Source organism: Dunckerocampus dactyliophorus, chromosome 15 (assembly GCF_027744805.1).
Source record: "Dunckerocampus dactyliophorus isolate RoL2022-P2 chromosome 15, RoL_Ddac_1.1, whole genome shotgun sequence".
Lineage (NCBI taxonomy): Eukaryota > Metazoa > Chordata > Actinopteri > Syngnathiformes > Syngnathidae > Dunckerocampus > Dunckerocampus dactyliophorus.
In genome coordinates, this window is record NC_072833.1 from 21,895,253 (window position 1) to 21,918,858 (window position 23,606).

At 40.6% G+C, this 23,606-nt stretch overlaps 1 protein-coding gene across 2 annotated transcripts; it reads left to right on the forward strand.

Moving 5' to 3' along the window:
* The first annotated feature begins 46 nt into the window (after positions 1–46).
* LOC129168470 (sentrin-specific protease 3-like) lies at positions 47–21,215 on the forward strand. Of its 2 annotated transcripts, none has more exons than XM_054753784.1 (12): positions 47–163; positions 2,130–2,255; positions 9,642–10,331; positions 13,049–13,159; positions 13,239–13,350; positions 13,843–13,990; positions 14,063–14,110; positions 14,190–14,267; positions 15,573–15,710; positions 19,171–19,254; positions 19,342–19,392; positions 20,533–21,215. In XM_054753784.1, the coding sequence occupies exons 2-12, from the start codon at positions 2,168–2,170 to the stop codon at positions 20,641–20,643; spliced, it is 1,659 nt and encodes a 552-aa protein (XP_054609759.1). In that variant the 5' UTR covers positions 47–163; positions 2,130–2,167; the 3' UTR covers positions 20,644–21,215. The 2 variants fall into 2 exon arrangements, with proteins under 2 accessions (XP_054609759.1, XP_054609758.1); XM_054753783.1 differs by lacking the exon at positions 47–163 and adding an exon at positions 1,287–1,620.
* Positions 21,216–23,606: the final 2,391 nt, after the last annotated feature.

Sequence of the window (23,606 nt, forward strand, 5' to 3'; positions counted from 1 at the left end):
GCCCTGCCATGTCTCCTGTGTCATCTAGCTTGCTTGCTTGCTAGCTTGTAAATGAATCTTCGGTTCGAACGGAGGAGGACTGCAACAGGAGGAGGACTGCAGCAACATGTTTTAACAAGGATACAAAAATGCGACAGTACAGCGGAACGGCAGTGAAATACGCGTGAGTGACATAATAATTTCTTCTGTCTGACCTGTAAGTTGATCATTAAAATTCAAATGAAGGTTTGAACTTTTCTGAGTGTTTAAACAAGAGAGAAGTGTTAGAAAATGTTATTGCCTGTCTGAGAAAAGTGTATAAAGTTTATGTTTACAGCCTTAAAACATATAATTGTAAAAAAATAATAATAAAGTTGGCTACGTCGCAGATTTCGCTTATTGCAGGCTATTTTGGGAACCTATCACCCGCGATAAACGAGGGAACACCGTATAGTCATGTAAGAGTTGTGCTATTTTGTGTTCCTAGCACAAGTACAAGTAGAAGAAGAAAAAATGCTTCCCGAAATACCATAGGTAATGTGGACACTCTGTAAAATCTAAAGTGAAAAGATTATTTTAAATCAAATTCTGAATTGTGGGATGTTGTATAAGCTCCAAAGAGGCAAGAAATCAAAAACTAAGTATTATTTTTTGCCCTGAGTTCTGTACGGATAATTTGTACTTCATGAACTGTTTGGATTATGATTGATACATTGTTAGCTTGGATTACTACAGCTCGTGAACACGCACTCAGTTCCCTAATTGACACATAGTTACACAAGGTCGCTGGTTGCTCAGCAACCATATGAACAACACCATATTTGGTGGTGTAATAACTAACAGTAATAACTGTCCCACAGGTCAATTTAGTATTTATTTAGATAAATCAAAACAATATTCGAAGCACTTTATTAAAAGTGTGTTGTTGGGCAGACTTCATGTTTGTCAGTTATTATTATTATTACTACTAATAATAATAGTAGTAGTAGTACAAGAAGTAGTAGTATTTGGCGTTTTATTAGTGATAATAGTTTTTACATAAAATGTCGACGTGTTGCTAGGCGGACCTAACATTTCTTAGGTGACGTGTTGCCAAGCAGATTTCGTGACAGCCCCCCTTTTTTAAAATAAGTATATCGTTTGTCATTTTGCCGCTTTTAACACCGATTTTTTTCCTTTTGTTTTGTTTTTTTTTTTGCTAGTTAACAATCAGTAAAGTACATGTTCATAAAGCCAAATTAGTGTTTTCAGTTTTACAAAATATACACGTTCATATAGCAAAAAATATGCTTCCTTTGACGTGCCAACCTATATGACGTGTTTGATGTGCGACGGACGTCGGAAGACATGAGCGCTACTGCTGCTGTTGTCTTCTTAGCTACATTAGCGTATATAAATATTGTTCTTTAAATGATTAGAAAGTCTTTTTTTATTTAACACATGCTAACACCAAGTTGCGGTGTGTTTGCGTGTTTATTCAAACCGTCAAAGACATCGACGAAGAAGGCGACAGCTGACTTTCATTCAATGAAGCGTTGGCATCACAGTTAGCATTTTTTGTTACAACGATAATAATACCCAGCATTCGACGCGGCTCAGCTCCCAAACGGATATATATTTAAATACATCGACCATTAAACGGTAAGTAACGTGGAAATACGTGCGGCAGACGTTACACGCAACGTTTAATTTAATGGTGCTAACACGCTAGCTCGCGTTGGCAACGACAACATGGCTAACCGGCAGCTAGTGTGCTTAAGCTAACTTTAATTGTCCCTTAATTATTCATACATTTTTGGTGGTAAAAAAACGTGAGAAATGGCGTCGAAGTTTGTCCACGTTTGGAATAAGACGACGCGAGCAACCTAATGTTCTCAAATAGCACTTTCTTGCTAATATCCCGCCGTTAGCAAGCTAGCTTCGGAGCTAATTCTTTATAATAGAATGCTAACGAGGCTTTAATTGTATGATATGACGTAGCCTAGCAGACTATTATTATAGTTGGTGTGGGTGTAGTGCTTCACTTAGCTGTACCTAATTGCTAACCATCCCCCAAATACTATAGAAACAATGCGCAGTTTAATGTATAGTATAGGAAATATAGCATTTGAAGTCATCACTAATGTGTATTTGGTCATGTTGTGTTTTAGGTGACGCGCTGGCGCAGGTTGCAGGGTGTCCGTGGATAATGCGAGACAGTGGCGGTAGCCTGACCCAGAACCGCTGGCAGGGAGATCTGGGTCTGACTGCTGTGGGCCAGGACGACACCGGAGGAGGTAATCTATCATTTTTTAAAATGTTATTTTGCACCCACTCGGTAATAATACTAGATCATCATAAGTGGTGTAGTGTTCAATGGGCATGTAAAGTGACTCTTGTGGGCTGGTAGTGGCCTGGCGTTGAACACCCTTGTGCTAGAAACCATTAAATCGATAAATAAAAGAAAAGAGACACCTCAATAATTATTATTGCCGTTAGTCCTGTCATGATAAAAAAATATTTGCTTTTTTTGACGATAATTGTCCTACAAATATTGTTGATAGTCTATCATTGACAACATTTTTTTGAGACAATTTTTAAATTAATTTTATGGCATAATAATGTGAGTCCATCACATCGAAAGCAATAAACTTTTTACATTTCTCAGGAGTGTGTAAGAGCTTTTACATAAAATTGCACATGCAATTGGAACACTTTTATTAATGTAAGCTATTTTTAGGACACTTATTTTATTACCACTATTAGACAGGATATGCGCCGCTCTTATTTTGAAGGCTGTAAGTGTGAAGTATGATGAAAATGTGTTTTGAATATGGCTAAGTGAGATAGCTATTGAGTGCCTCTTGAAGCCGTGGCTGTTGTCCCAATTTCACACACAACGTGCACGAAGTCAGCGGCCAACCTAAAACGCTGGGTTACATTAACATGCAGTAAAGCACACCTCATTAAGCCTGAGTGGTGCACACACGCATACACACACAAAGCTGCAGTAGCATGTCCTGCTAAACCAAGCTAACCCAGCTAGCTTACACTGGCTATTGCTGTGGCTAGTAAGAGTATCAAAGTTTTTTTCACCGATGTTTCCAGTTGCCGCCTTGACATGTTTAGTTCAGGAGAGGGCTGGTTAGTGTTTGTGAAGACATGCCGTTGTGAATGATAATATTTCCATACGCTCTTACCGTGTGAGCTCCCCGCACCATGAGAGAGCAGCCAGGGCACTGTGAGGGGGAACTACCGCTGCTAGTACGGAGACAAATATCCAACGTGAAATTAACAGCGACGGAGACGAATATCCAACGTCCAACATGAAACTAACTTCACCAATGTGCAGAGTGAACCCTCTTGTCATCCAGCCTGTGCAGTAGAGAGAGGAAACAAACACGCATGCTCAATTTATCAAGGCCAGGAAATTGACCGACTTCATTTTTTTTAATCGTTTGACTAATCAATGAACGTGACAGGTCTAATTACCATATAATACTTTACGCATTTTTCTTTTATTTTGTTATTTAGAAAGACATCTGTTCCAGACACCATAATATGAACACAAATCACATTTTATAGACTTCCCTGATTCTGACTGCTTAGAGCAGGGGTGTCAAACTCATTTTCACTTAGGGCCACATCGACATAATGGCTGTCCTCAATGGGCCAGATGTAACTCATAAAGAAAACTAAATGTATGTACAATGTAATGTAACAAAACGAGAAGCACGAATGTAATGCACACAAATCACATTTTATAGAGAAAAAAATAGTTTTAAATGCAGAAAACAATGCAAAATACATATAAGTGACGAATGAAATGGATAAATGAACACGCTGAACATCATTTTTACTTTACTTGAAGACTTGTTGGTGTGACAGGAGGGGACGGAAGAGCCACGCGGATATGTTGTTTCAGTGTAGTCCGTTGCTAGCTAAAGTTAAGAGTGGACGATTAGAGCTGTATGTAGGACGTGCGCACTTGAACTTTCTCGTAAACTTCAGCAGCAGGTACATCGTTACGCACACTAGCCTGGTTCATGTTCACGTTATCTGTAGGGTTGTCTTCGACTAAGGATTTTCATAGTCGAATCTGATTCTTTAGATTTTTTCCATAGTTCACTAAGCGTTGAATGTTGTTTTTTTAAAAGTATTTATTAGTATTTTTTTAAGAGCACAGCTAATGGGGATCCCTACCAATAAACAGATCTAATTTTCGACTTTTTCCACCTCAGAGAAAAAGGCTAAAACACTCAGCTAAACATGGCAGGTGTGCAACAAAAGTACCTTTTTTTTTTTTTTTTTTTTTTTTGGAAACGACTATTGCACAATCTGTCGGAAATTGGGCATATCACACATAAGAAAAATGCGCATAAAATAGGAACAACATGGCTTGAAAAACGACAACTTGCCACAACTCTGTTAGCAGATGCATTTGGTGCTGAAACCAATGCAGAGTGTGACTCTTCTTCCTGCCTGTTTGGAGCAGGAGACGAGGAAAACAGACATGCATGCACATGGCAATATATTGAGGCTGGCAAAAATGATCTAGTTCATTTTTATTTATTGTGTGATTTATTTAGTTATTTATTATCGTCCCAGGCTTAGTGCTCACAAGACATTTTTTTTCTGAACCAGAAATCTTGTCTCGTTTAAATCTTACAAGATCTCGTGACATCCCAGTGTTAAGTATAGATCTTCTGTTAATCTCATGTCTTTTTTCAATTATTTATGAACACAAATTAAGCTCATCAATCAAAATAGGATAAATTGGTCACCCCCATGTGCTCAGAATGCTACGATCTTGATCACATGACATTTTCATACAATATGACTTGACAGTCAAACTCGTGTGTGTTGCTGTAAATCCATCCATCCATTTTCTATACCGCTTCATCCTCATTAGGGTCGCAGGGGCATGCTGGACATGCTGACTTCGGGCGACAGGCGGGGTACACCCTGGACTGGTCGCCAGCCAATCGCAGGGCACATATAGACAAACACGCTCACACTCACATTCATACATTCATACCTATGGACAATTTAGAGTCGCCAATTAACCTCACCTGCATGTTTTTGGGAATGTGGGAGGAAGCCGGAGTAAACCCACGCGCACACGGGGAGAACATGCAAACTCCACACAGAAATGCCCAGGGGAGAATCGAACCCAGGTCTTCCCGATCTCCAGACTGTTCCTGTACTGGCCAACGTGCTAACCACTAGACCACCGTGCGGCGTGTTGCTGTAAATGTGTTCCTGAAAGGAGATGAGTGCAAGGCGGACAGCAAGCAACGTCGAGGTTTCAGAGTTGAGTTTTAGCTTGGCGTGAGTTATGGCCGCAACAGGAGCCCGTGTTTTTATTAGGCATTTTGATGAGGTTTTATTGTGCCCAGGCTTGGGCATTGTTTGAATTTGAATGATTCTGGTGCCTTGTTTAGATTCCAGTTCCTAATGATTCTCGATGCCAATGATTTCAAGAAGCAGGGTCATAAAAGTTTGCATGGTTTAAATGGGGGTGCTAACCAGAATGTCTGAACTTCCCCATGAATTATTTAATGATATGAGCTTTTTATCAACTTTACTATGAATTTGTCACAGGCCTATTTTCAACCAGTATATAAATACCCAACCATTCAACATGAATACAAGTATAAATGCTATGAAGTCCCTTTCTTTTACTCTGTGTGCAAATTACTAGGCAAGTCAGTATTTTGACCACATTCTCATTTTTATGCACATTTTCCAACCCCAAGCTGAATAAACTTGAATGCCTATTGGGTTTAAGCATACCAGGACCAGGTGATGTGCATGTGTGTACTGAGGGAGGGTGTGGTCTTAGGAGATCAACAACACCCTTTTATTAGGTGTGCGCAATTATTAGGCAGCAGCTTCTCCTCTGGCAAAATGGGCCAGAAAAGAGATTTAACAGTTTCTGAAAAGTCAAGAACTGTAAAACATCTGTCATACGGATGCAGTGCTCTTGAAATGTTTTGTTGCATGTGCATAAAGGGTCGCAAGAAACGTTTCGAGAGAAAAACATGCAAATTAACTGCCAAATATTTGAGAAAAATCAAACGCGAAGCTCCCAGGAACCCATTATTCTCCAGTGCTGTCATATTCCTGGTAAATGGTGTTCAGTGCTCAGAGACATGGCCATGGTAAGAAAGACTGAAACCCCACCACCGCTGAACAAGACACACAAGTTGAAAGGCTATGACTTGGCCAAGAAATATCTGAAGACAGATTTTTCAAAAGTTTTATGGACTGATGAGATGAGTGACTCTTGATGGGCCCGTGGCTGCATCAGCAATGGGCACAGAGCTCCACTCCAACTCAGACGCCTCAGCAAGGTGGAGGCGGTGTCCTGGTAAAGGCTGGAATTATTCAAAGGTGAGCTTGTGGGCCTTTTCAGGTTGAAGATGGACTCAAATTCAACTCCCAAACCTACTACTTTTTCCACACAGAGGTACAGGAAAAACTGTGCATCTTTTAAAGAAGACCATGATCTTTATGCAGGACAATGCTCCATCTTATGCATCCAAGTACTCCACAGAGTGGCTAGCTAATAAAGGTCTTAAATAATAACGACATGACCTCCTTGCTCACCTGACCTAAACCCTATTAAGTACTTGTGGGCCATTAAACCTAAGATTTACAGGGCAGAAAAAGGTACACTTCTCTGAACAGTGTCTGGGAGGCTTTGGTTGCTGCTGCACAAAAAGTTGATGGTCAAATGATCAAGAAACTGGCAGACTTAATGGATGGAAGGCTTTTCCGTGTTGTTGAAAAGAACGGTGGCTATATTGGTCACTGATTTATTTTTGGAAATGTCAGAATATATATTTGTAACTTTTGTTTTGTTTATCATTCAGACATTAAAAAATGAAAATAAAGTAGTGCAACTGCAATATTTGTTTTTCTTTGAATTGCCTAATAATTGTGCACATGGAGATATTGTCAACAAAAGCGAAAACCTCACTATCACTTCCTCAAATATTCAAGTTTGAGGTTTATTTACAGTTGCAATTGACCAGGAGCACTGTTGTTGTTAAATAATAAAACTAATAATCAATAATGCAAATTGCCTAATAATTGTGGACACAGTGTACAGGAGTACACTTTCAGAAAAGATGTTTACTTTTGAAAAGCTCATGGAAAAAAAAAGACTTTCCACACATGCTGTTGTTTATGTGTTGGTGTGTGATGCTGCCGCCACTTAACATGCACTAACCTGGGTGCAGAATCTCAAACAACTTGTAAAAGATTTGTGGATGAAAAGTACACATGCTAACGTTAGCTGGATGACTTTATTAGCACTAGTATACTTTGTTTGCCTCAGTGTTGAATTTTGTGACATCCTTAATTTGTTACCGGTAAAAAGGATGTACACTGCAGCACTCTTATTTTGAAGGACGGAATTGTGTTGTGATGGTTGAGAAGGTGTCTTGACTTTCGCGAAATGAGACTAGCTGTGCACATGAATAAACTTATCTCCTGTCGCCATAGATCCCGTCCTTTATTTACACGGAACTTCCACATCAGCGGGCATCCTGAAACCCTCGGTTACATTGCCATGAGACAGACGCCATTTATTGTTTGACTTCCCTGATTCTGACTGCTTAGAGCAGGGGTGTCAAACTCATTTTCACTTAGGGCCACATCGACATAATGGCTGTCCTCAATGGGCCAGATGTAACTTATAAATAAACTAAATGTAATCGAATGTAATGTAAAATAAACGTAACAACTCCTTAATGTTAAATAAATCTAGATTCATGACTTATTCAAGTGACAAACATTACAGTTGCATAGAAAAAAATATCTTTACTTGTTGCTCTGTTACAACATATATCATTTGAATTTGTCAGCTTATGAAACCCACACTACTCCATCAATCAAGGATCAAACTATCCAAGTGAATTAAGAAAAATAACATAAAACACAAGTGATGACATTAACTTTGTTCAAAACGTTTGTGTCAAAGTTAAAATGGGCTTAATTGCTGTAAAATCAACAATTGTGAGCTGCTAACAACATGTATGACAGATGTAGCATTTGCACAGTCTTGCATCCAACTGATGTTTTGACTACAATAATTTGTCTGCATGCAAACATAAAACCTGCAAGCACTAAATAATTGCAACAGCAGCTACACATAAATAATATGTAATCAACTAAAAATTACAAAATAAAAGTTGACTCAGTTTACAACTATATTGGTCAAGTTTTTAGGTTAGTGACTAACCTAAAAACTGATATTTCTTAAAGTCTGTAATTGGTCGGGACACACCTGCTCACAGACCTTCAGCATGCACTGCTTCAAAAAACGCTCCCTCTGACCTCTGAAAAACACTTGGAAGCGTGGGCAGTTTCTTCAGCCACAATGAAGCTAGCTTCCACTGCCGCATTGTTTTTGGCTGTGGATTTTGTGACCACTCTCTGCTGCAACCACAGTTTGCCTTCTAATTCTTGGCCAATTTGTTGCTTTTCTTGAAGGCTAGCTTTAGCGTACTTAGCTGCGTGTTTAGTGTCAAAATGCCGACGCAGATTGTACTCTTGAACAACCGACACCGCTTCGTAACACAAAAGACATACCGGTCTTTCTCCTTGAAGCACAAACAAGTACCCGCCTTTCCATCTTTTTTGAAACGGTCTTCCATCCGCATCAACTTTTCTCTCGGACATTTTGGGATCATTGTTTATTTGTCAATTCAACTCGTTGGCATTGATGTGGAGACACTGCCGTTTAGTGGCGGTGAGCAGTCACTTCGTATTGTAGTCGACAGGCATTGTGGGAAATGTAGGTTTTGATCAAAGCACGCTTTTGACCTATTTAATTGCTCTCGCGGGCCACATAAAATGACGTGGCGGGCCTCATTTGGCCCGCGGGCCTTGAGTTTGACACCGGTGGCTTAGAGGAAGTCAGATGTAGAGCATCAAAGATGGGACACTCAGGGGGTTGGTTCTACACAAATGAATCCAGAAGTCTTTAAGTCATGTTGGTCGTGCTCCTTTGCATGATATTGTGTTGGCAATATTGCACTGAGCCATCCGCTCTTTTTTTTTTTTTTTTTTTTTAACTTTTTTTTTATGAAGTTAAGCCAAACTTTTTAGCCACTTTTTCTTTATTGGTGCGCACTTGGTGCTCACCGGCTTTGTCTTCGTTGGTGTTGGTGCAGCTATTTCTTCTGGTCAGCGGAGTGGGCATCGAAACTATAAAATAAAAGCCTGTTTCCGCGATCAAGTCTGGCGCTTTTGTGTCTCACCGAACATAACTGACAACTAGTCACCTGCGTAGAATACTACGTATCGTCTTTGAATGCCTTATATTTGTATTTTAGTTCATGTAGCAAATTTTATGTTTGAAAATGATTAATTTAGGTAAAAAGTATGTAACATTTGCTTAAATATGCATATGTTTTGACTAATAGGCTGTATTGAACCATTTTTAAATATATTTTGTGAAAAATTGTGATGAGTGAAGCCAAAAAATTTGAAGCGCAAGGTTGTGAGGCAAATCAAGACTAAGGGAGTTATTTATTTTCTTTTATATTATTTCCATTAATTATTAAAATTGCATTGTATTTTTTGTTTAATATTTCATATTAATTATGAATGAATTATTCAATTGTCTATTGAAATAAATGGTGCTTCTATTCCCTGCGTTTTGCCTGTAGGTGGCATCCCAGGAGACCACCTCATCGTCCCGGTTTCAGACCACAGCATTCCCAGCCCGATGCACCTCCGACTCGGCCAGAAGGAGAAGGCATGGCAGGGCGAGTTTGTTGAGGATGAGGAAGAGGAGGAAGAGGAAGAGGATGGAGACGGGATCAGCTGGATCGAGGCCATCGGTGACGAGGAAGACCACCCCAAATTGAACGTGCGGGGCGCTGAATTCAAGGGGGATTGTTGGGAAGAGAATGAGACAGAAGAAGAGTATCATGGAGAGCAGGTGGCCGTCGTGGAGAGGAACTTCCCAGACTTTTCCTCCCAATCCGCCCAGTACCCAAATGTTGCACCGTTGCAGACGACGAATGATGATGACGCCGTTGCACACGAGGCATTTTCCCAGGCTAGGGCGCTAGGACGCCATTTTTTCCAGTCCCGCCATGACAGCTTCCGCTCGCTGAAGCGCTCCCGCCGCCGTTTACGGCTCCATGGCGGCATTGGGTTCCGGCTCAGCCAGCACTGGAAGAGCTGGCGTCAGCGTGCCCAGTGGGCGTACTTCTTGGGGCTGCGATGCAGCCTCAAACGAAAGTACAATTATTATGGAAAACACAGGCGGGTAAAGCGCTACCGGACATCTCCCGACACAGACGATGAAGACAACCGTGAGGTTAACGCAAGGTTCACACAGCTGAATAAAGGTAGGGAACTTGGTTAATTCTACTTTTTTTTCCTGTCATTTAATCGGTACAACGACATGAAAAAAATGTGCTGCGACAGCTTTTGTATCTTTTGAGGAGACACAGGTAGAAATGTCAAGTTAACGTCATCGCTCACCTCATTCCATGTCAGTGACATTTATGGAAAAGGGTGGAAAAAAGATGGACCGATACTGGACGATTGCAAAAGTTTGCATATTTAGCTATATTTTCCTGTTTTTTTCTGCTTTTTCCATAACGGTTTTATATAAATGTCACAGACAACATGACATTACCCTACTATTCACATTACGCAACCCTCTCTGTGCTGCCTTTTTTGGCACCATTTTAACATAAATAAAATGCAGCCGTGCTGTGGATCAGGTGGCCTACGGTGCCGGTGGTGCTGTGGCACGGGCAGGCGTATGTTAGCCAACACAGGTGCATTTTATTGATGCCATTTTGAATGAACAGAGATTCTTGATATGGCACATGTGTGAGGTGGATGGGTTATGAATGCTCACTAATACAGATTTGTTAATATTTGAGAGAGAGGAGCCTTCTGTGTCAATTGGTTCCAGACCCGACCGCGATAAGTGAATTTCTGCAAAGTAGGACTCAATATTAACAAATGGAATATTTTCATAGAGCATAGAAAACCTGTTTATGACTTTCTAAATATGATTATTACCATTATTAGAGCCCTGTAGAACAGTGAAACAAATTGGTCGTGTTTACACTCTTTGCTGGAATTACTTCCCTAAATGATGGATGTTGCACTCTTTGTTTATGCTAGCGGCCCCACCTCTACACATTGAGACAGCGACTGTATGACTGAAAAAAAATGGCCCACTCCATTCATGCAATTGTTTTATGGACTAAATGCCCCAAGGTGCTGAGACCAATGCACAGAGTGAACTCCTCTTCCTGCCCTTTGGAGGCGAGGGACGAGGACAGCAGACACATGCACATGGCAATATATTCAAGCCGGAAAAATTATCGAGTTCATTTTAATTTCTTGTGTGATTAATTAATTCATTTAATTTATTATCATCCAGTGCCTGGTGAGGAAAGTCTGAACTTTCGGTGGCATAGTATATAGTATAGTATTGGTTGTTTGCTTTTCACTTAACTTTCACTTTGCTTTTTCCTGCTGCAACATTTAACCAGAACTTTGATGCAGAAAATTGTAGAAAAGACTGACAAAGCCCCGCGACACAGACAAAGACAGCTTTTGTAACTTTTCGGGAAACACTGCTAGAAATGTCAGATTAACATCGTCCTTTGCAGCATTCCCTGTCGGTGACATTTGTATGAAACCGTTAACAGAAGGGAGGAAAAAGACAGGAAAATACTGTGCTTTTCCTGCCTGTTTGTTAATTTTCAATATTTGAAACTGCCATGGTGAAAACTCCTTTTTATCGAAAATGGAACTTTTGACGACATACACAACACTAAATCATGTTTGCTTATTCCAACGTCCTACTTTTTTGGGGCCACTTAACCAGAATTGCGATGCAAAACAAAATACAGAAGTGTTGTCTGATTGACTTCATGCTCAACCCATTATGTCCTACGATTGTTTTTTTTACGCATTACGTAATCCGAACTGGAAACGCATGTGCAAAATGCGTCTACATCCGGTGAAAATGCTCAGTTTGGGCCAAAAATATGTCAAATTTGCTTAAACATGCATTTTTTTAACTAACAGGGCATATTCAACCATAAAGCAGTATAATTTATTAATGTTTTTGATACACGTTACCTGTACCACCTGAACCATGTTGTAGTCAATATGTTTTCTTTACACTGTATTCTTTACTTGCGTATCTTGCTTGCTGCTGTAACAAGTGAATTTTCCCGCTGTGGGATAAATAAAGTACAAATACAAATAAACCATGAGAGTGAAGCCACAAAATTGGAATCGAGATGTGGCAAGCCATGACTGTACTTAACTTGAACGTCCATTATCTGTCAAGCATGAGGCAGACTCTGTTGGTGGCAGCGTGAAAAGGAAAGTGAAAAGTGAAGCAAGATTAGACATCGTAACACAGTGGAGAAATGGACATTGGTTGCATGCTCGGTTGATGCCACGGCCGCTATCATCAAGGATAAAGATGGAATTGTTGAACATGTGAAAGGATCTTCTACTATGAAATGGACAGTGGTAACTCAGCAGTGTAGTGGTCTGTTAATTTAGCTACACTAAAACTCAACTTACATCACAGTTGCAGGACGACTACCTGTACAAACATGTTTCACAGCGAGAAATGTTGGGTTAACTTTGCACCCCCATCGCATTCATTGTATGGGTGGAAAAAATGGCTTCCATTGATGTCAAATGTTAGCATTTTTTTTAGCTTTTTTCTCCATTTTCATAAATGTCACCAACGACATGATGTTAACTCAGTAGTAACATTACAAAATGAATTTTTTCCGCCTTTTTTTAGCACCATCTAACTGGAAAAGCAACATGAGAGAAAGCCATAAAAACTCCTGCAACACATGAAAAAAACACAGCTTCGAAGTTTTTGAGGAGTCACGTCCATAACAGGATACTTGCCTGTCCTGAGTATCGACAAGTATTTCATACGTCAACCCAGGCCAGAAAGCGGCGTACCTTTGTATAAACGGCACCTTCACAGAACTGGGGGGCTACAATGTCAACGCAGAATTTTTTTCCTGACTTATATCTCTTTTCTCATCTTTTTTTCCGGCAGACAAACGGAGTGGCATCTCATCCGACAGGCAAGGGGACAGAGGGAGACAGGAAATCGAGGACAAACAAGTGGAGCCTGCGCTTTCCGAAGAACACATGAGCTGTGTGACTGGTAGGAATTAGGCGGCGGTGGCAATCAATACTAATAACTGGAGGAAGGATCTCATCGTTCTCTATCATTTACTCTCCAGGTATTCTTGAGGAGTCGCTGCAGAAATACGGCAGTTTGATCCCAATCCACGTCGAAGACGTCGCAGAGAGGCTCCAGGACATCTTCGGCGATAACTTTTCCCAACCGCACAGGTTATAAATGCACCGTAAACTTGATGAACTGTACTAAGTGGCAAATACTTGTAACGTGCACCACAATTTTCCCACAACATTGCTTTAAACGAACTGCACTGGTCCATCTGGCTATAGAATGCAGCAGTTTTACAGCATCTGATAAAAAGAGGTCTCTGGTGACAAAGAACATAAGTGTTGGGTATTTAATTTCCCACCTCCATGTGCCGGCATTGCAGAACACAAGCACTGTCCATCCCGCCTTTGTTACGGCTGATCCTATGACCAAAGGCAGAAAACTGCCAGGTTGTCAACTTCTTCCCCTTTGGTTTTATGTATGACATGCAACCACACAGATAGTCCCACAACCTATTGTGACTATTGGTTTCAAGAAGTGAGAATTTATACTTCACCCCCAGGTCTCAATAGCAAAAAATTACAGGAGAGCCACTCCTTTCGGCACACCTCAAAGTCTGATACAGTTTGTCTGTTTCTGGACGTTTTACTCTGTAGGAAAGCAGTGGTCCAACACTTAATACAGTCCTTCCAGCGTTCCTCCGGATCCAGTCTGGCCAAAACATTTAGAGTCAACTACAAACGGCACGTCCTGACCATGGACGACCTTGGTACGCTGTACGGGCAGAACTGGCTCAACGACCAGGTAGGTTGGACTACAACACAATAATGCAAATAGTCACGTAAAATGTCTAATATCCTTCCTTTTTTTTCCCAGATTATGAACATGTATGGCGACCTGGTCATGGATTCGGTTCCAGAGAAGGCGAGTAGCAGGTTATCAAGAAGATTCTCTTCTTGATTCGTTTCTTAATGTCACCTCTGTCTTGTTTGGTCTTTTTCAGGTTCACTTTTTCAACAGCTTTTTTTACGATAAGCTAAGGACAAAAGGTTATGAAGGAGTCAAGCGGTGGACGAAAAACGTAAGCAAAATAGCCGTTGCTGGTATATGCTATGTACAAGTTGTGACTCTTACACTTTGGAGCAATTCCTGGCGGGAGGAGCGATTGCATCATGTTTGTGATGGAGAGTGTTTTCCACCGCATACATACTATAAATATAAACATATAAGTCACCATCTAGGTTTATTACTTTTAATACACACTCATATTACATTTACATTATGTTTTTTTATGGTTATTTCTAGCATACAATTGCGTATTGTACTTTATTTTGGAGAGCAGGAAGTGTTTTATCTGTGTGACAGAGCAGTGTTTAGTCACTGCTTCATGTAACTTTCAAGAACAAATACTGTAGTCTTAAACACAAAATAATAGCTGTAAGTATTTTTTAATTATTGATTGCCTGGTAGTTTGTCAAATTCTGACAGAAGATGAGTAATCTTCAAAATAAAACCTTCAGGGGAGTCATTGCTTTTCTTCCGGACATTTGACTAATAAACATTATTTAAATTGCGTGACTTAGGCTGATCTCCCTTTTTATTTCCTGATCGGAAGCGTAACCCTTGTGACGATTCATGGAAAATGAATCTGGTGTAGAGTCTGTCCATGGCCAACACTGGTTCGACTCCAGCCCTGAACTAAATCTGCACCAGCACCAAAGTTCACTTCACTGGAAAAGGGGTATGACATGAGCAGGCCAAGACTATACAGGGCCGTCGTCCTGTCACCTGGCAGCTACCCCGAAATGAGAAAAAAACACAACTAAACCCCTAAAAAAAAAATAAACCCGAAAACGGGACAGCACCAGGACACCAGGACAAACACAACTAAAAACTAATAGAGGAAAGAAAAAAAACAGACTGCTGTCAGTATCATGCCAGCATGAAGCAGCTGAGCGGCCCTGGAGCCTGACTAGGTGGGAACGAGCCTGCATCGGACGAAGGCAGCACAAACACAGCAGAGAGCCACAGAGCGAAGCACACCTGCACACATTTATAGGCTCCAGAGAGGGTGGGGCTGATCAGCTGCTTCCTGCAAAAAATGAACAAAAAAATTAAGCTCATTTAAAAAAAAAAACAGTGCTCAAACATAACACTACTTGTAACACTGCAACTTTATTCTCATAACATTGTGACATTTTTTGCAATATTACAACTTTACTTTGTAAGTGTGACTTTGGTAACTTTGGGACTTGTTTCTTGAGGAATACTTTTTATTTTAATAGTGCAAGTTGGCAGTTAGCACTCATGACTGGAGCGAGTAAAATAATGTTTTGACGCAGCATGCTTTATTTATTTATTTTTTTAATTCCTGCTTTCCCCACAGGTGGATATCTTCCAGAAGGATCTGCTGTTGATCCCCATCCACCTGGAAGTCCACTGGTCCCTGGTTAGCGTCGACATTCCTCGCAAAGCCATCACATACTTTGACTCTCAGCGGACGCTCAATAGACGCTGCCCAAAGGTAAGATTTACTTCAAGGAGTCGACTTTGTTCCCAAAGCCCGATTCCGTGTCCGTGCAGTTTAGACGGAAAAACGTCACCCAAAAACACTCATAAAATGCTGACTTTTATTGGAACTGCTGCCACATCCCGCCTCTTGTAGGCTTTTGATGCTACCTCCATTCCATCTGTCTGTCATTTTTAATTTCCGTCTCTTTATTCAGAAATAGATCTGATCTGACAGAGCGAATAAGTGCACAAACACAAGGTTGCTGCTTGAATATTCTGTTAAAATGATAATTATTAAAAAATCTAAATGTTTGTCAAAAAACAAATGTAAACAAAATTACAATCAGGATTATTTTCTTCGATTGAATATCGATATTTGAAGCTTGTTGTTTCAATTAATGGAGTAATCGGTTGAGCCATAGATGGACCAAATTAATGTGAAGCAAACACCTACAGTTAGTGGTTGCGTCCGCAACATATCATAAAAGAGGCAAAAATGCCCATCACTGTTTTCCAAAGTCAAAGCTGATATGTGTGAATATCTTGTTGTGGCTAAAACACAAAGATAATAGGTCTGCTTTCAAGGATGACTAAGGAAATGAAAAAATAATCACGTTTGAGAGGCTCAAATCAAAGGATATTATACATATATAAGTAAAAAAAATATAATTAATTGATTACCAAAATAGTTGTCCATTAATTAGGCAATCGATTAACCTTTGATTAATCGATTACCGTATTTTTGCGACCATAAGGTGCACCGTACTAAAAGGCGCAGTCTCAGTTCCGGGTGCTATTTCTGTATTTAACACATAAGGCGCACCGTATTATTGGGCACAGGCATGGTAAAACATATGCTAGCTTAAAACATACGGTAGCATGCATGCTAGCGTATGTTTTTAAAAAGGCAGCGGGGGCAAAACTGAGTTCAGTTGTACTTTTATTGAAGTATTTAACAATGTACTCACGTTATTTTTTGATAAATCCTCATCCACAAATCCATCAAAGTCCTCATCTTCTGTATCCCAAATGAACAGCGGGGCAAGTTCTCCATCAAACACGCCAGGTTCCCTCTCGTCATTGTCAGAGTCAGTCTCGTTGCCGTGCGGCTTTTGCGAAAGCTCAAACAACAGTGCACCAGACACGTTAGCCCGAGCATCCACCATCCATTCACATATTGTGGCGTAACGACCGGCGCTGCCTCCCATTCTTATTAAAACTGTGTTTGCAATCTGTCATCCATCGCTCCCACACCGCTCCCAAATTCACTTTGAACGCCGCAGCACCTCGTCCATGTTGGGGATGTGGTTGGGCTGCAGTAGGAGCGGAAGATGGCCAGCTTTTCCTTGTAATCTGCCGGAAGCTAATTTTCCTGCTTCCTCCACTTACGAACCATGGATTCGTTTCTCTTGAATTCTTTTGCGGCTGCTCGATTCCCATGTTCCTCCGCGTAACTGATAGCTTGCAGTTTAAACTGTACCTCATAAGCCTGTCTCTTTGTAGGTGCCATTTTCGGGGGTCCTTAGCCAAACCGATGTTGTTTTGCACAATGCTCATACCGGCACTATGTACTGTACGTACCTACTGGGGGCGTGCCTTTAGTGTCTTCTTTCACCCCATCCTTCCCCCTTTAACGTCTGCATGCTATCTTCAGTCACGTCCGCCTTTCGTCTATATAAGCAGCGTGTTGGCAGGAAATGCTTACAGTCAGTCAAGCGGAGCGCTCATCAAAGTCACACATTAACAGATTTTGTGCACACATAAGGCGCGCCTCATTATAAGGCACCCCGTCCATTTTGGAGAAAATTTAAGACTTAAGTCGGTAAAATACGGTAATTGTTGCAGCTCTACATACAGTCGAGCATTTTTTTGTTTTTTTCTTCAATCTTTTTTCCATATTAGCATGATTAAAATCAGCAGAAATAACAATAGGTGCTTCTGGATGCTGGGTTTGTAATGTTATGCATTACAATTCATTTAATTTATTATGTAATGCATCCGTGTCTGCTCTTGGGGAAATGTAAACACAGAGCGATGACGTGAGAATTCACATGATACAGTATCTGGCAAGGTCTGTTGCTACCTGCGACTTGCTCCAAATTCGTGCAGCACATCAGTTTTTACGTTCAAATGGTTCTGATGGCACCATCTTTTGTTGGCGTACAGAATAAGACCCCCACTTGTACTTTTCCCTGTGGTGTTTGGGTCCCGGTCGGCTCTCAGGGTGGCACAGCCTGGCAGGTCCATGACAGCATCCGGTTTCCGTGAAGAAATAAGCAGACTCCACTCCCTGTTTGTATCATTGTTGGTTCCTTATCAGCGCAATCAGTTCATGAAGGCATTGACATTCCCCATCATTACTGAAAGGAATTGATGGCTTAAAGCAGCGTCTACTCATAGCTTTAGCCTTAGCCTAGCCCTGTGTTTACATCTGGGTCGACACCCACGGTACATCTAACTTAGCTTCATTGAAATAGTTTGGCGAAAGCCAGCCACAGCATTGCTCTTATGCAGTGGTTGACACTGACAGATCTAGTATGCAGAGATGAAGATACAAGATGAGTGAGCAGCGGTCCCTGTTTAGCTAGCCTTTAAATTTTGCTTGAAAACCCATATTATTCTAAGATTCATAGATGATCTAGTTGATTTTATTTTATTTTTTATTTACTTAGTGCCACCTTGGCATGCTTTTCCATAGTCAAACGTCTTTTTAAAAACTTTTTTATTTTCATCTGTACCAGTGCTTGTGTCTTGCCCCGGCCTGGATCGAGATTGTAGCTGATGGTAGAAGCACCCTGTGGTAATTTACATTCAGTCCCAAACCTTCCTTTACCTGAGGCACATGATCAAAACAACTGTCCTCAATGTGCCGTACACAATACCAAAGAAGCTGACACGGCGAATGACGTCTTTTGGAAATGTGAACAGGCGGAGTGTGCCAGCAAAAGCCTGCCATACAACGAGCAGGCACAATATCAAAAAATATAGATAACAGAAAATCAACAAAAAAAATTCACCACAGCAAAATGAAAAGAATCTATTCCATGTGTAGTTCCAAGAGGAAGGGTTCTCCAAGTGACGGCACTTCTTCCTTCTTCTTCGGTCTACTCTACGACAGAAATGTCTTTCAGCGGCAAAAAAATGTGAGAAGGATTAAATGTCAATATTGGAACACATATAACACAAATATGCCTTTCAAAGTTATTTTTCACAGCAAAATTAACATGTGTTTTGGTGTCATGAGCATTTTACATGGTTATTGTGACTCTGATGCTATCCCAGAAGGCGGAAAATTCCTGGGTCGTTCCCGCCCCCATTCTGTGTTGATGTCGTTTACACAGGAAACTTTGGGACTTTTGTAACTTTCGTAACACTTTTTTGAAACTTTCATGGCTATCGAGACTGCAAATATCCAAAATAACATTAGCATGCTAACATAAGCTGATGCTTTTGTTGCTATGATTTCTTCACAGCACATTTTTAAGTACCTGCAAGCAGAAGCCATCAAAAAAGACCAACAAGACTTTTTGACCGGGTGGAAAGGATTTTTCAAAATGGTGAGACATTTTTTCCCTTAACCACTCGCCCTGTGTGCCACTAGCATGTGTCACATTTCACCAAAATAAAAACGTTGTGTGTTTCAGAACGTGGGTCGTCAGAACAATGACAGCGACTGTGGTGCGTTTGTGTTGCAGGTAAGTTTGTAATGTAAAAAATAACTAGCCGGAGGGAGTAATCACAGTAATTCTGACTATGTTGCACATGTGCCAATGTGAGAGCGAGCACACTAGACTTTGGGGATTATTTTGGGTTGTTTGATTTGTTCCTAGTATACCAGGTAGCATTAATAACTGGCGGGACGAGGAGAATTTCTCGAAAGTTAAGGACACTTTACAAGATATACGGATAAAATCACAATGGATAAAATCAACAGAAAATAAATGAAAGACCTTGTACAAGCATTTATAGCAAGAATGCAATCTTGACTTCTTAGTCTGGATTTGAAGATGTGACAGCGTACTTTTTGGTGGCTATTGTCTCATAAACGTAAGGTTACTGACACCTAGAGACCAGTGTATAATATCTACGCTACTACCACTGTTTATGGTTAAGGGGAGACTCACAATGCGCTTCAATCGCTTTATTAACAAGAAGCCATGTCGGTGAACATTCACACATGAGCTGCTGTCGGCCACTCTCTACACTGCTAACCTGCTGCTAGCACTCAGCTAACAATCAACTCTAGCCAGCTGACGCCACTTCACGTCATTTGAATGCATTGTATTTGTATTTTAGATCATTTGAACATTTCTATGCTTGAAAATGCTGATTTTAGGCCATGAATACGTACAATTTGCTTAAATATGCTTTAAAAAAAACAACTAAAATAGACCATATTCTACCATGAAACAGGAATCATTTTATGAATTCATTTTTGAAAAACTGCAATAGAGTGAGGGCGTGATGTTCGAACCGCGACGTAGCGAGGGATGACAGTATAATGTGTTCGTTCATGACACAAGATGTTTGAGTGAGGGAAGAGCTGCTGCCAGTGTTGGTATTGGTTGGTAGCGGTATCTGTCATGAAATGCTGGATGGTATCGGTAGGAAAAGAAAACCCAATACCGAGCATCTACAGGCGCTTTGCTTTAATTGGGAGGAGTAGCGATGGTGATAACTCATCTGGGTTGTGCACTGTGCATGAGCAAAAATACAAAAAGTTTTTTACATTTATTTCTATTATGTAAGGTGGCAGTTATCACTCACAATTGGTGAGGAGCAATTTTGATGTTGATTTTTTTTTTTTTTTTTTTTTCCCCTCTCTCACAATACAGTACTGCAAGTGTCTGGCGCTGGGGCAGCCATTCAATTTTGGCCAGCAGGACATGCCGCGCCTGCGGAGGCAAATGTACAAAGAACTGTGTCACTGTAAGCTAACCCTGTGACCTCTTGCCTCCCACCATTGAAGGAGGGAGGCAGGGCCAAGATGAACAGCCAACATCAGCTTCTTCTACTACTTGTTTGTGTCGTCCCCCACTCTGTAGTCATCAACTCTCTTTACAAAAGGAAAAAAAAAGTCCTAAAATGCCGTAACATACTGTATATAAGCATACAACACAAGAATTTAATGTTCCACTCTTTAACTCTGACAATCGGCGACCACCCTCCCGGGAAAAAAATTACCCCTTGTGGAGCTCCAGTGCCGCAGGTTGGAGCTCCCTTTATAACAACAGTGATTGAGGTCATTTACTTTATTTTCTTTGTCAGTAAATAGGTCCCTACACTTTGCTAAATGAGGATATTTGTAGGGGAGAACACACAAATTTAAAAATTGGCTTTTTTTTTTTTATTGTGATACTGATTTCCAAAATGTTTTAAAAAAAAATATTGGTTCAAGGCGCTTTTCTTTTTTTATGGTTTTGTTTTTTTCTCTCCCCCAAAAGCGAGTTGGTGCAACTGTTTTATATATCTTCTACAATGCATTCTGGTTACTCAAAATTAAAAATGTGGCCTACCAGTGTTGTTGTGTTTTTACTAAAAATTGATTGTATTCTCTCTCTCCCTCTCTCTCTGTGTATACATACATATATCTATATATACATAGTGTGTGTGTAATATATTGCATAAATAACGTACGTTTTTTTAAAACTTAATTTTAGTATTTTTAAAGCAGGTTATTATACATATTGTGTATATAATGTACATAATCTCTACAAGTACGAGTTTGAATATTACATCAATTTTATTACTTTATTCCTATTAACTGAATAAAACAAATTAACCACCACGAAATTACACTCAAATTATATACACTCCTGAGAAAAATTTTAAAGACCAGTTGACAAATTGTAAGAATTTACATTTTACACTGTTTGATCTCGAGGTTCTGGGTAGAGCTTCAAATGGGAGTGAGCCAAAACCATTTTTGACTTCGTCATTTATTGCAAACAAGCATTCGAGTGAAATAGGCTGTTCATCAGCTGATCAAACGTTTTAAGACCACAGCTCAAAAAAGACCCTGAAACCCTCCAAAATGAGAAATGTTCAAAAAGGACTCAGTGAGTAGCTGCACCATTCTTGTTAATCCACTGAAAAAAAATCCAATTCAAAAATTTGAAAAAATGCCTTCAAAGGCCTCGTCTCCTTCAACGCCACGAACTTGCCCGTTTCAAATTTGCACAAGAGCGCCAAACATGGGCCATTGAAAGACAGAAGTAAGTTTTATTCACTAATGAGAAAATAAGCTTGACTATCCTGATCCTTTGCAACATTACTGGCATGAAAAGGAAATCCCACCTGAGATGTTTTCCACACGGCACTGTGAAGGGGCACCATCATGATCTGGGCTACTTTTTCCTTCAATGGAACTAAAGGAGCTTCAGTTTGTGCAGGGGCGTCAAACGACAGATGGCTGTGTGGAGATGTGGCAGGGGGCATCCCTCATGACTGAAGGTTCTCGTCTGTGTGGTAATGACTGGCTTTTTCAACAGGACGACGCTGCACTTCACAATGTCTGCCTAACAAAGGACTTCTTCCAGAGGAATAAACTCTTTTGGACACATCCTGTGTGTTCCCCTAATCTAAATCCAACTGAGAACATTTGGGGATGGATGGCAAGGGAAGTTTACAAAATGTACATCAGTTCCAGACAGTAGATGCCCTCCGTAAAGTTATCTCATCTTCATCACCTGGAGCAACACTCCCGGCAGCCTCTTGTAAACACTGGCATCAAGCATGTCCAAACCAATTTTTCAAGTGATTAACAAGAATGGCGCAGCTACCCATTACTGACTGAGGTTTGGGTTCTTTTGAGCTATGGTCTTAAACTTTTCATCAGCTGGTGTACAGCCTATTTCACTTGAATGCTTGTTTGCGATAAATTGCTCAAAATAGTTTTAGTATCACATTTCTTTTTAATGCTCTTAAGTTACTAGCAGGAATGTAAAGTAAGTCAGGAGTATTGGTGACAATGTACACACCCTTTCCAAAAAATTTGAATGTCATGGAAAAGTTGTTTAATTTTCATAATTCCATTCAAAAAGTTTAACTTTCATAGATTATAGATTCAGGGCCCACAATTTAAACGATTTCAAGTGTTTATTTGTTTATTTTTACATAATTTGGGCTTCCAGCTCATTAAACCCACGAAAACAGGAATTCAAAAAATTAGAATACTGTGAAGAAATCAGCCCAAATTTTGCAGGGCATGAATGTTTTAAACTGAGTGTCACACACTAATCATCTACTAAACTCAAATCACCTGCACAGGCTTCCCCAGGTGTCATTGAATTGCTTCAGTTTGGTTCAATTGTCTCAGTTGGGTTCAATATGGGGAAGACTGCATACATGACAACTGGCCAGAAGACCATCATTGATACCCTCCATAGGATGGGTAAGCCACAAAAGTTCATAGCTAAGGAGGCTGGTTGTTCACAGAGTGCTGTGTCCAAGCATATCAATGGAAAGTCTAGAGGAAGGGCAAAATGTGGCAGGAGAAGATGCACCAGCAAAAGAGATGACCGTGGGCTTCAGCGGATTATCAAACAGGGAAGATTCAAGAATCTGGCAGAGATCCAGAAAGAGTGGAATGGGGCGGGAGTCACAGCTTCAAAAACCACCACATTCAGACGCATCCGGGAGATGGGCTACAACTGTCGGGTTCCTCAGGTCAAGCCACTTCTGAACCTGAGCCAACGTAGGAAGCGTCTCCACTGGGCCAAGGAGAAGAAGGACTGGACTGTTGGCCAGTGGTCCAAGGTCCTCTTTTCCCATGAAAGTAAAGTGTGTCTTTCATTTGGGAATTAAGGTCCAAGGGTTTGGAGGAAGACGGGTGAGGAACAGAACCCAAGCTGCCTGAGGTCCAGTGTGAAATATCCACAGTCCGTCATGATTTGGGGTGCAATGTCCG

Bases quoted from the DNA above. Each gene is read 5' to 3' on its own strand.
- LOC129168470 (XM_054753784.1), top strand. From the start codon at position 2,168: ATGCGAGACAGTGGCGGTAGCCTGACCCAGAACCGCTGGCAGGGAGAT. The intron at 13,160-13,238 runs GTAGGAATTAGG...TTTACTCTCCAG, and splicing joins ACACATGAGCTGTGTGACTG to GTATTCTTGAGGAGTCGCTG. The intron at 15,711-19,170 runs GTAAGATTTACT...ATTTCTTCACAG, and splicing joins TCAATAGACGCTGCCCAAAG to CACATTTTTAAGTACCTGCA.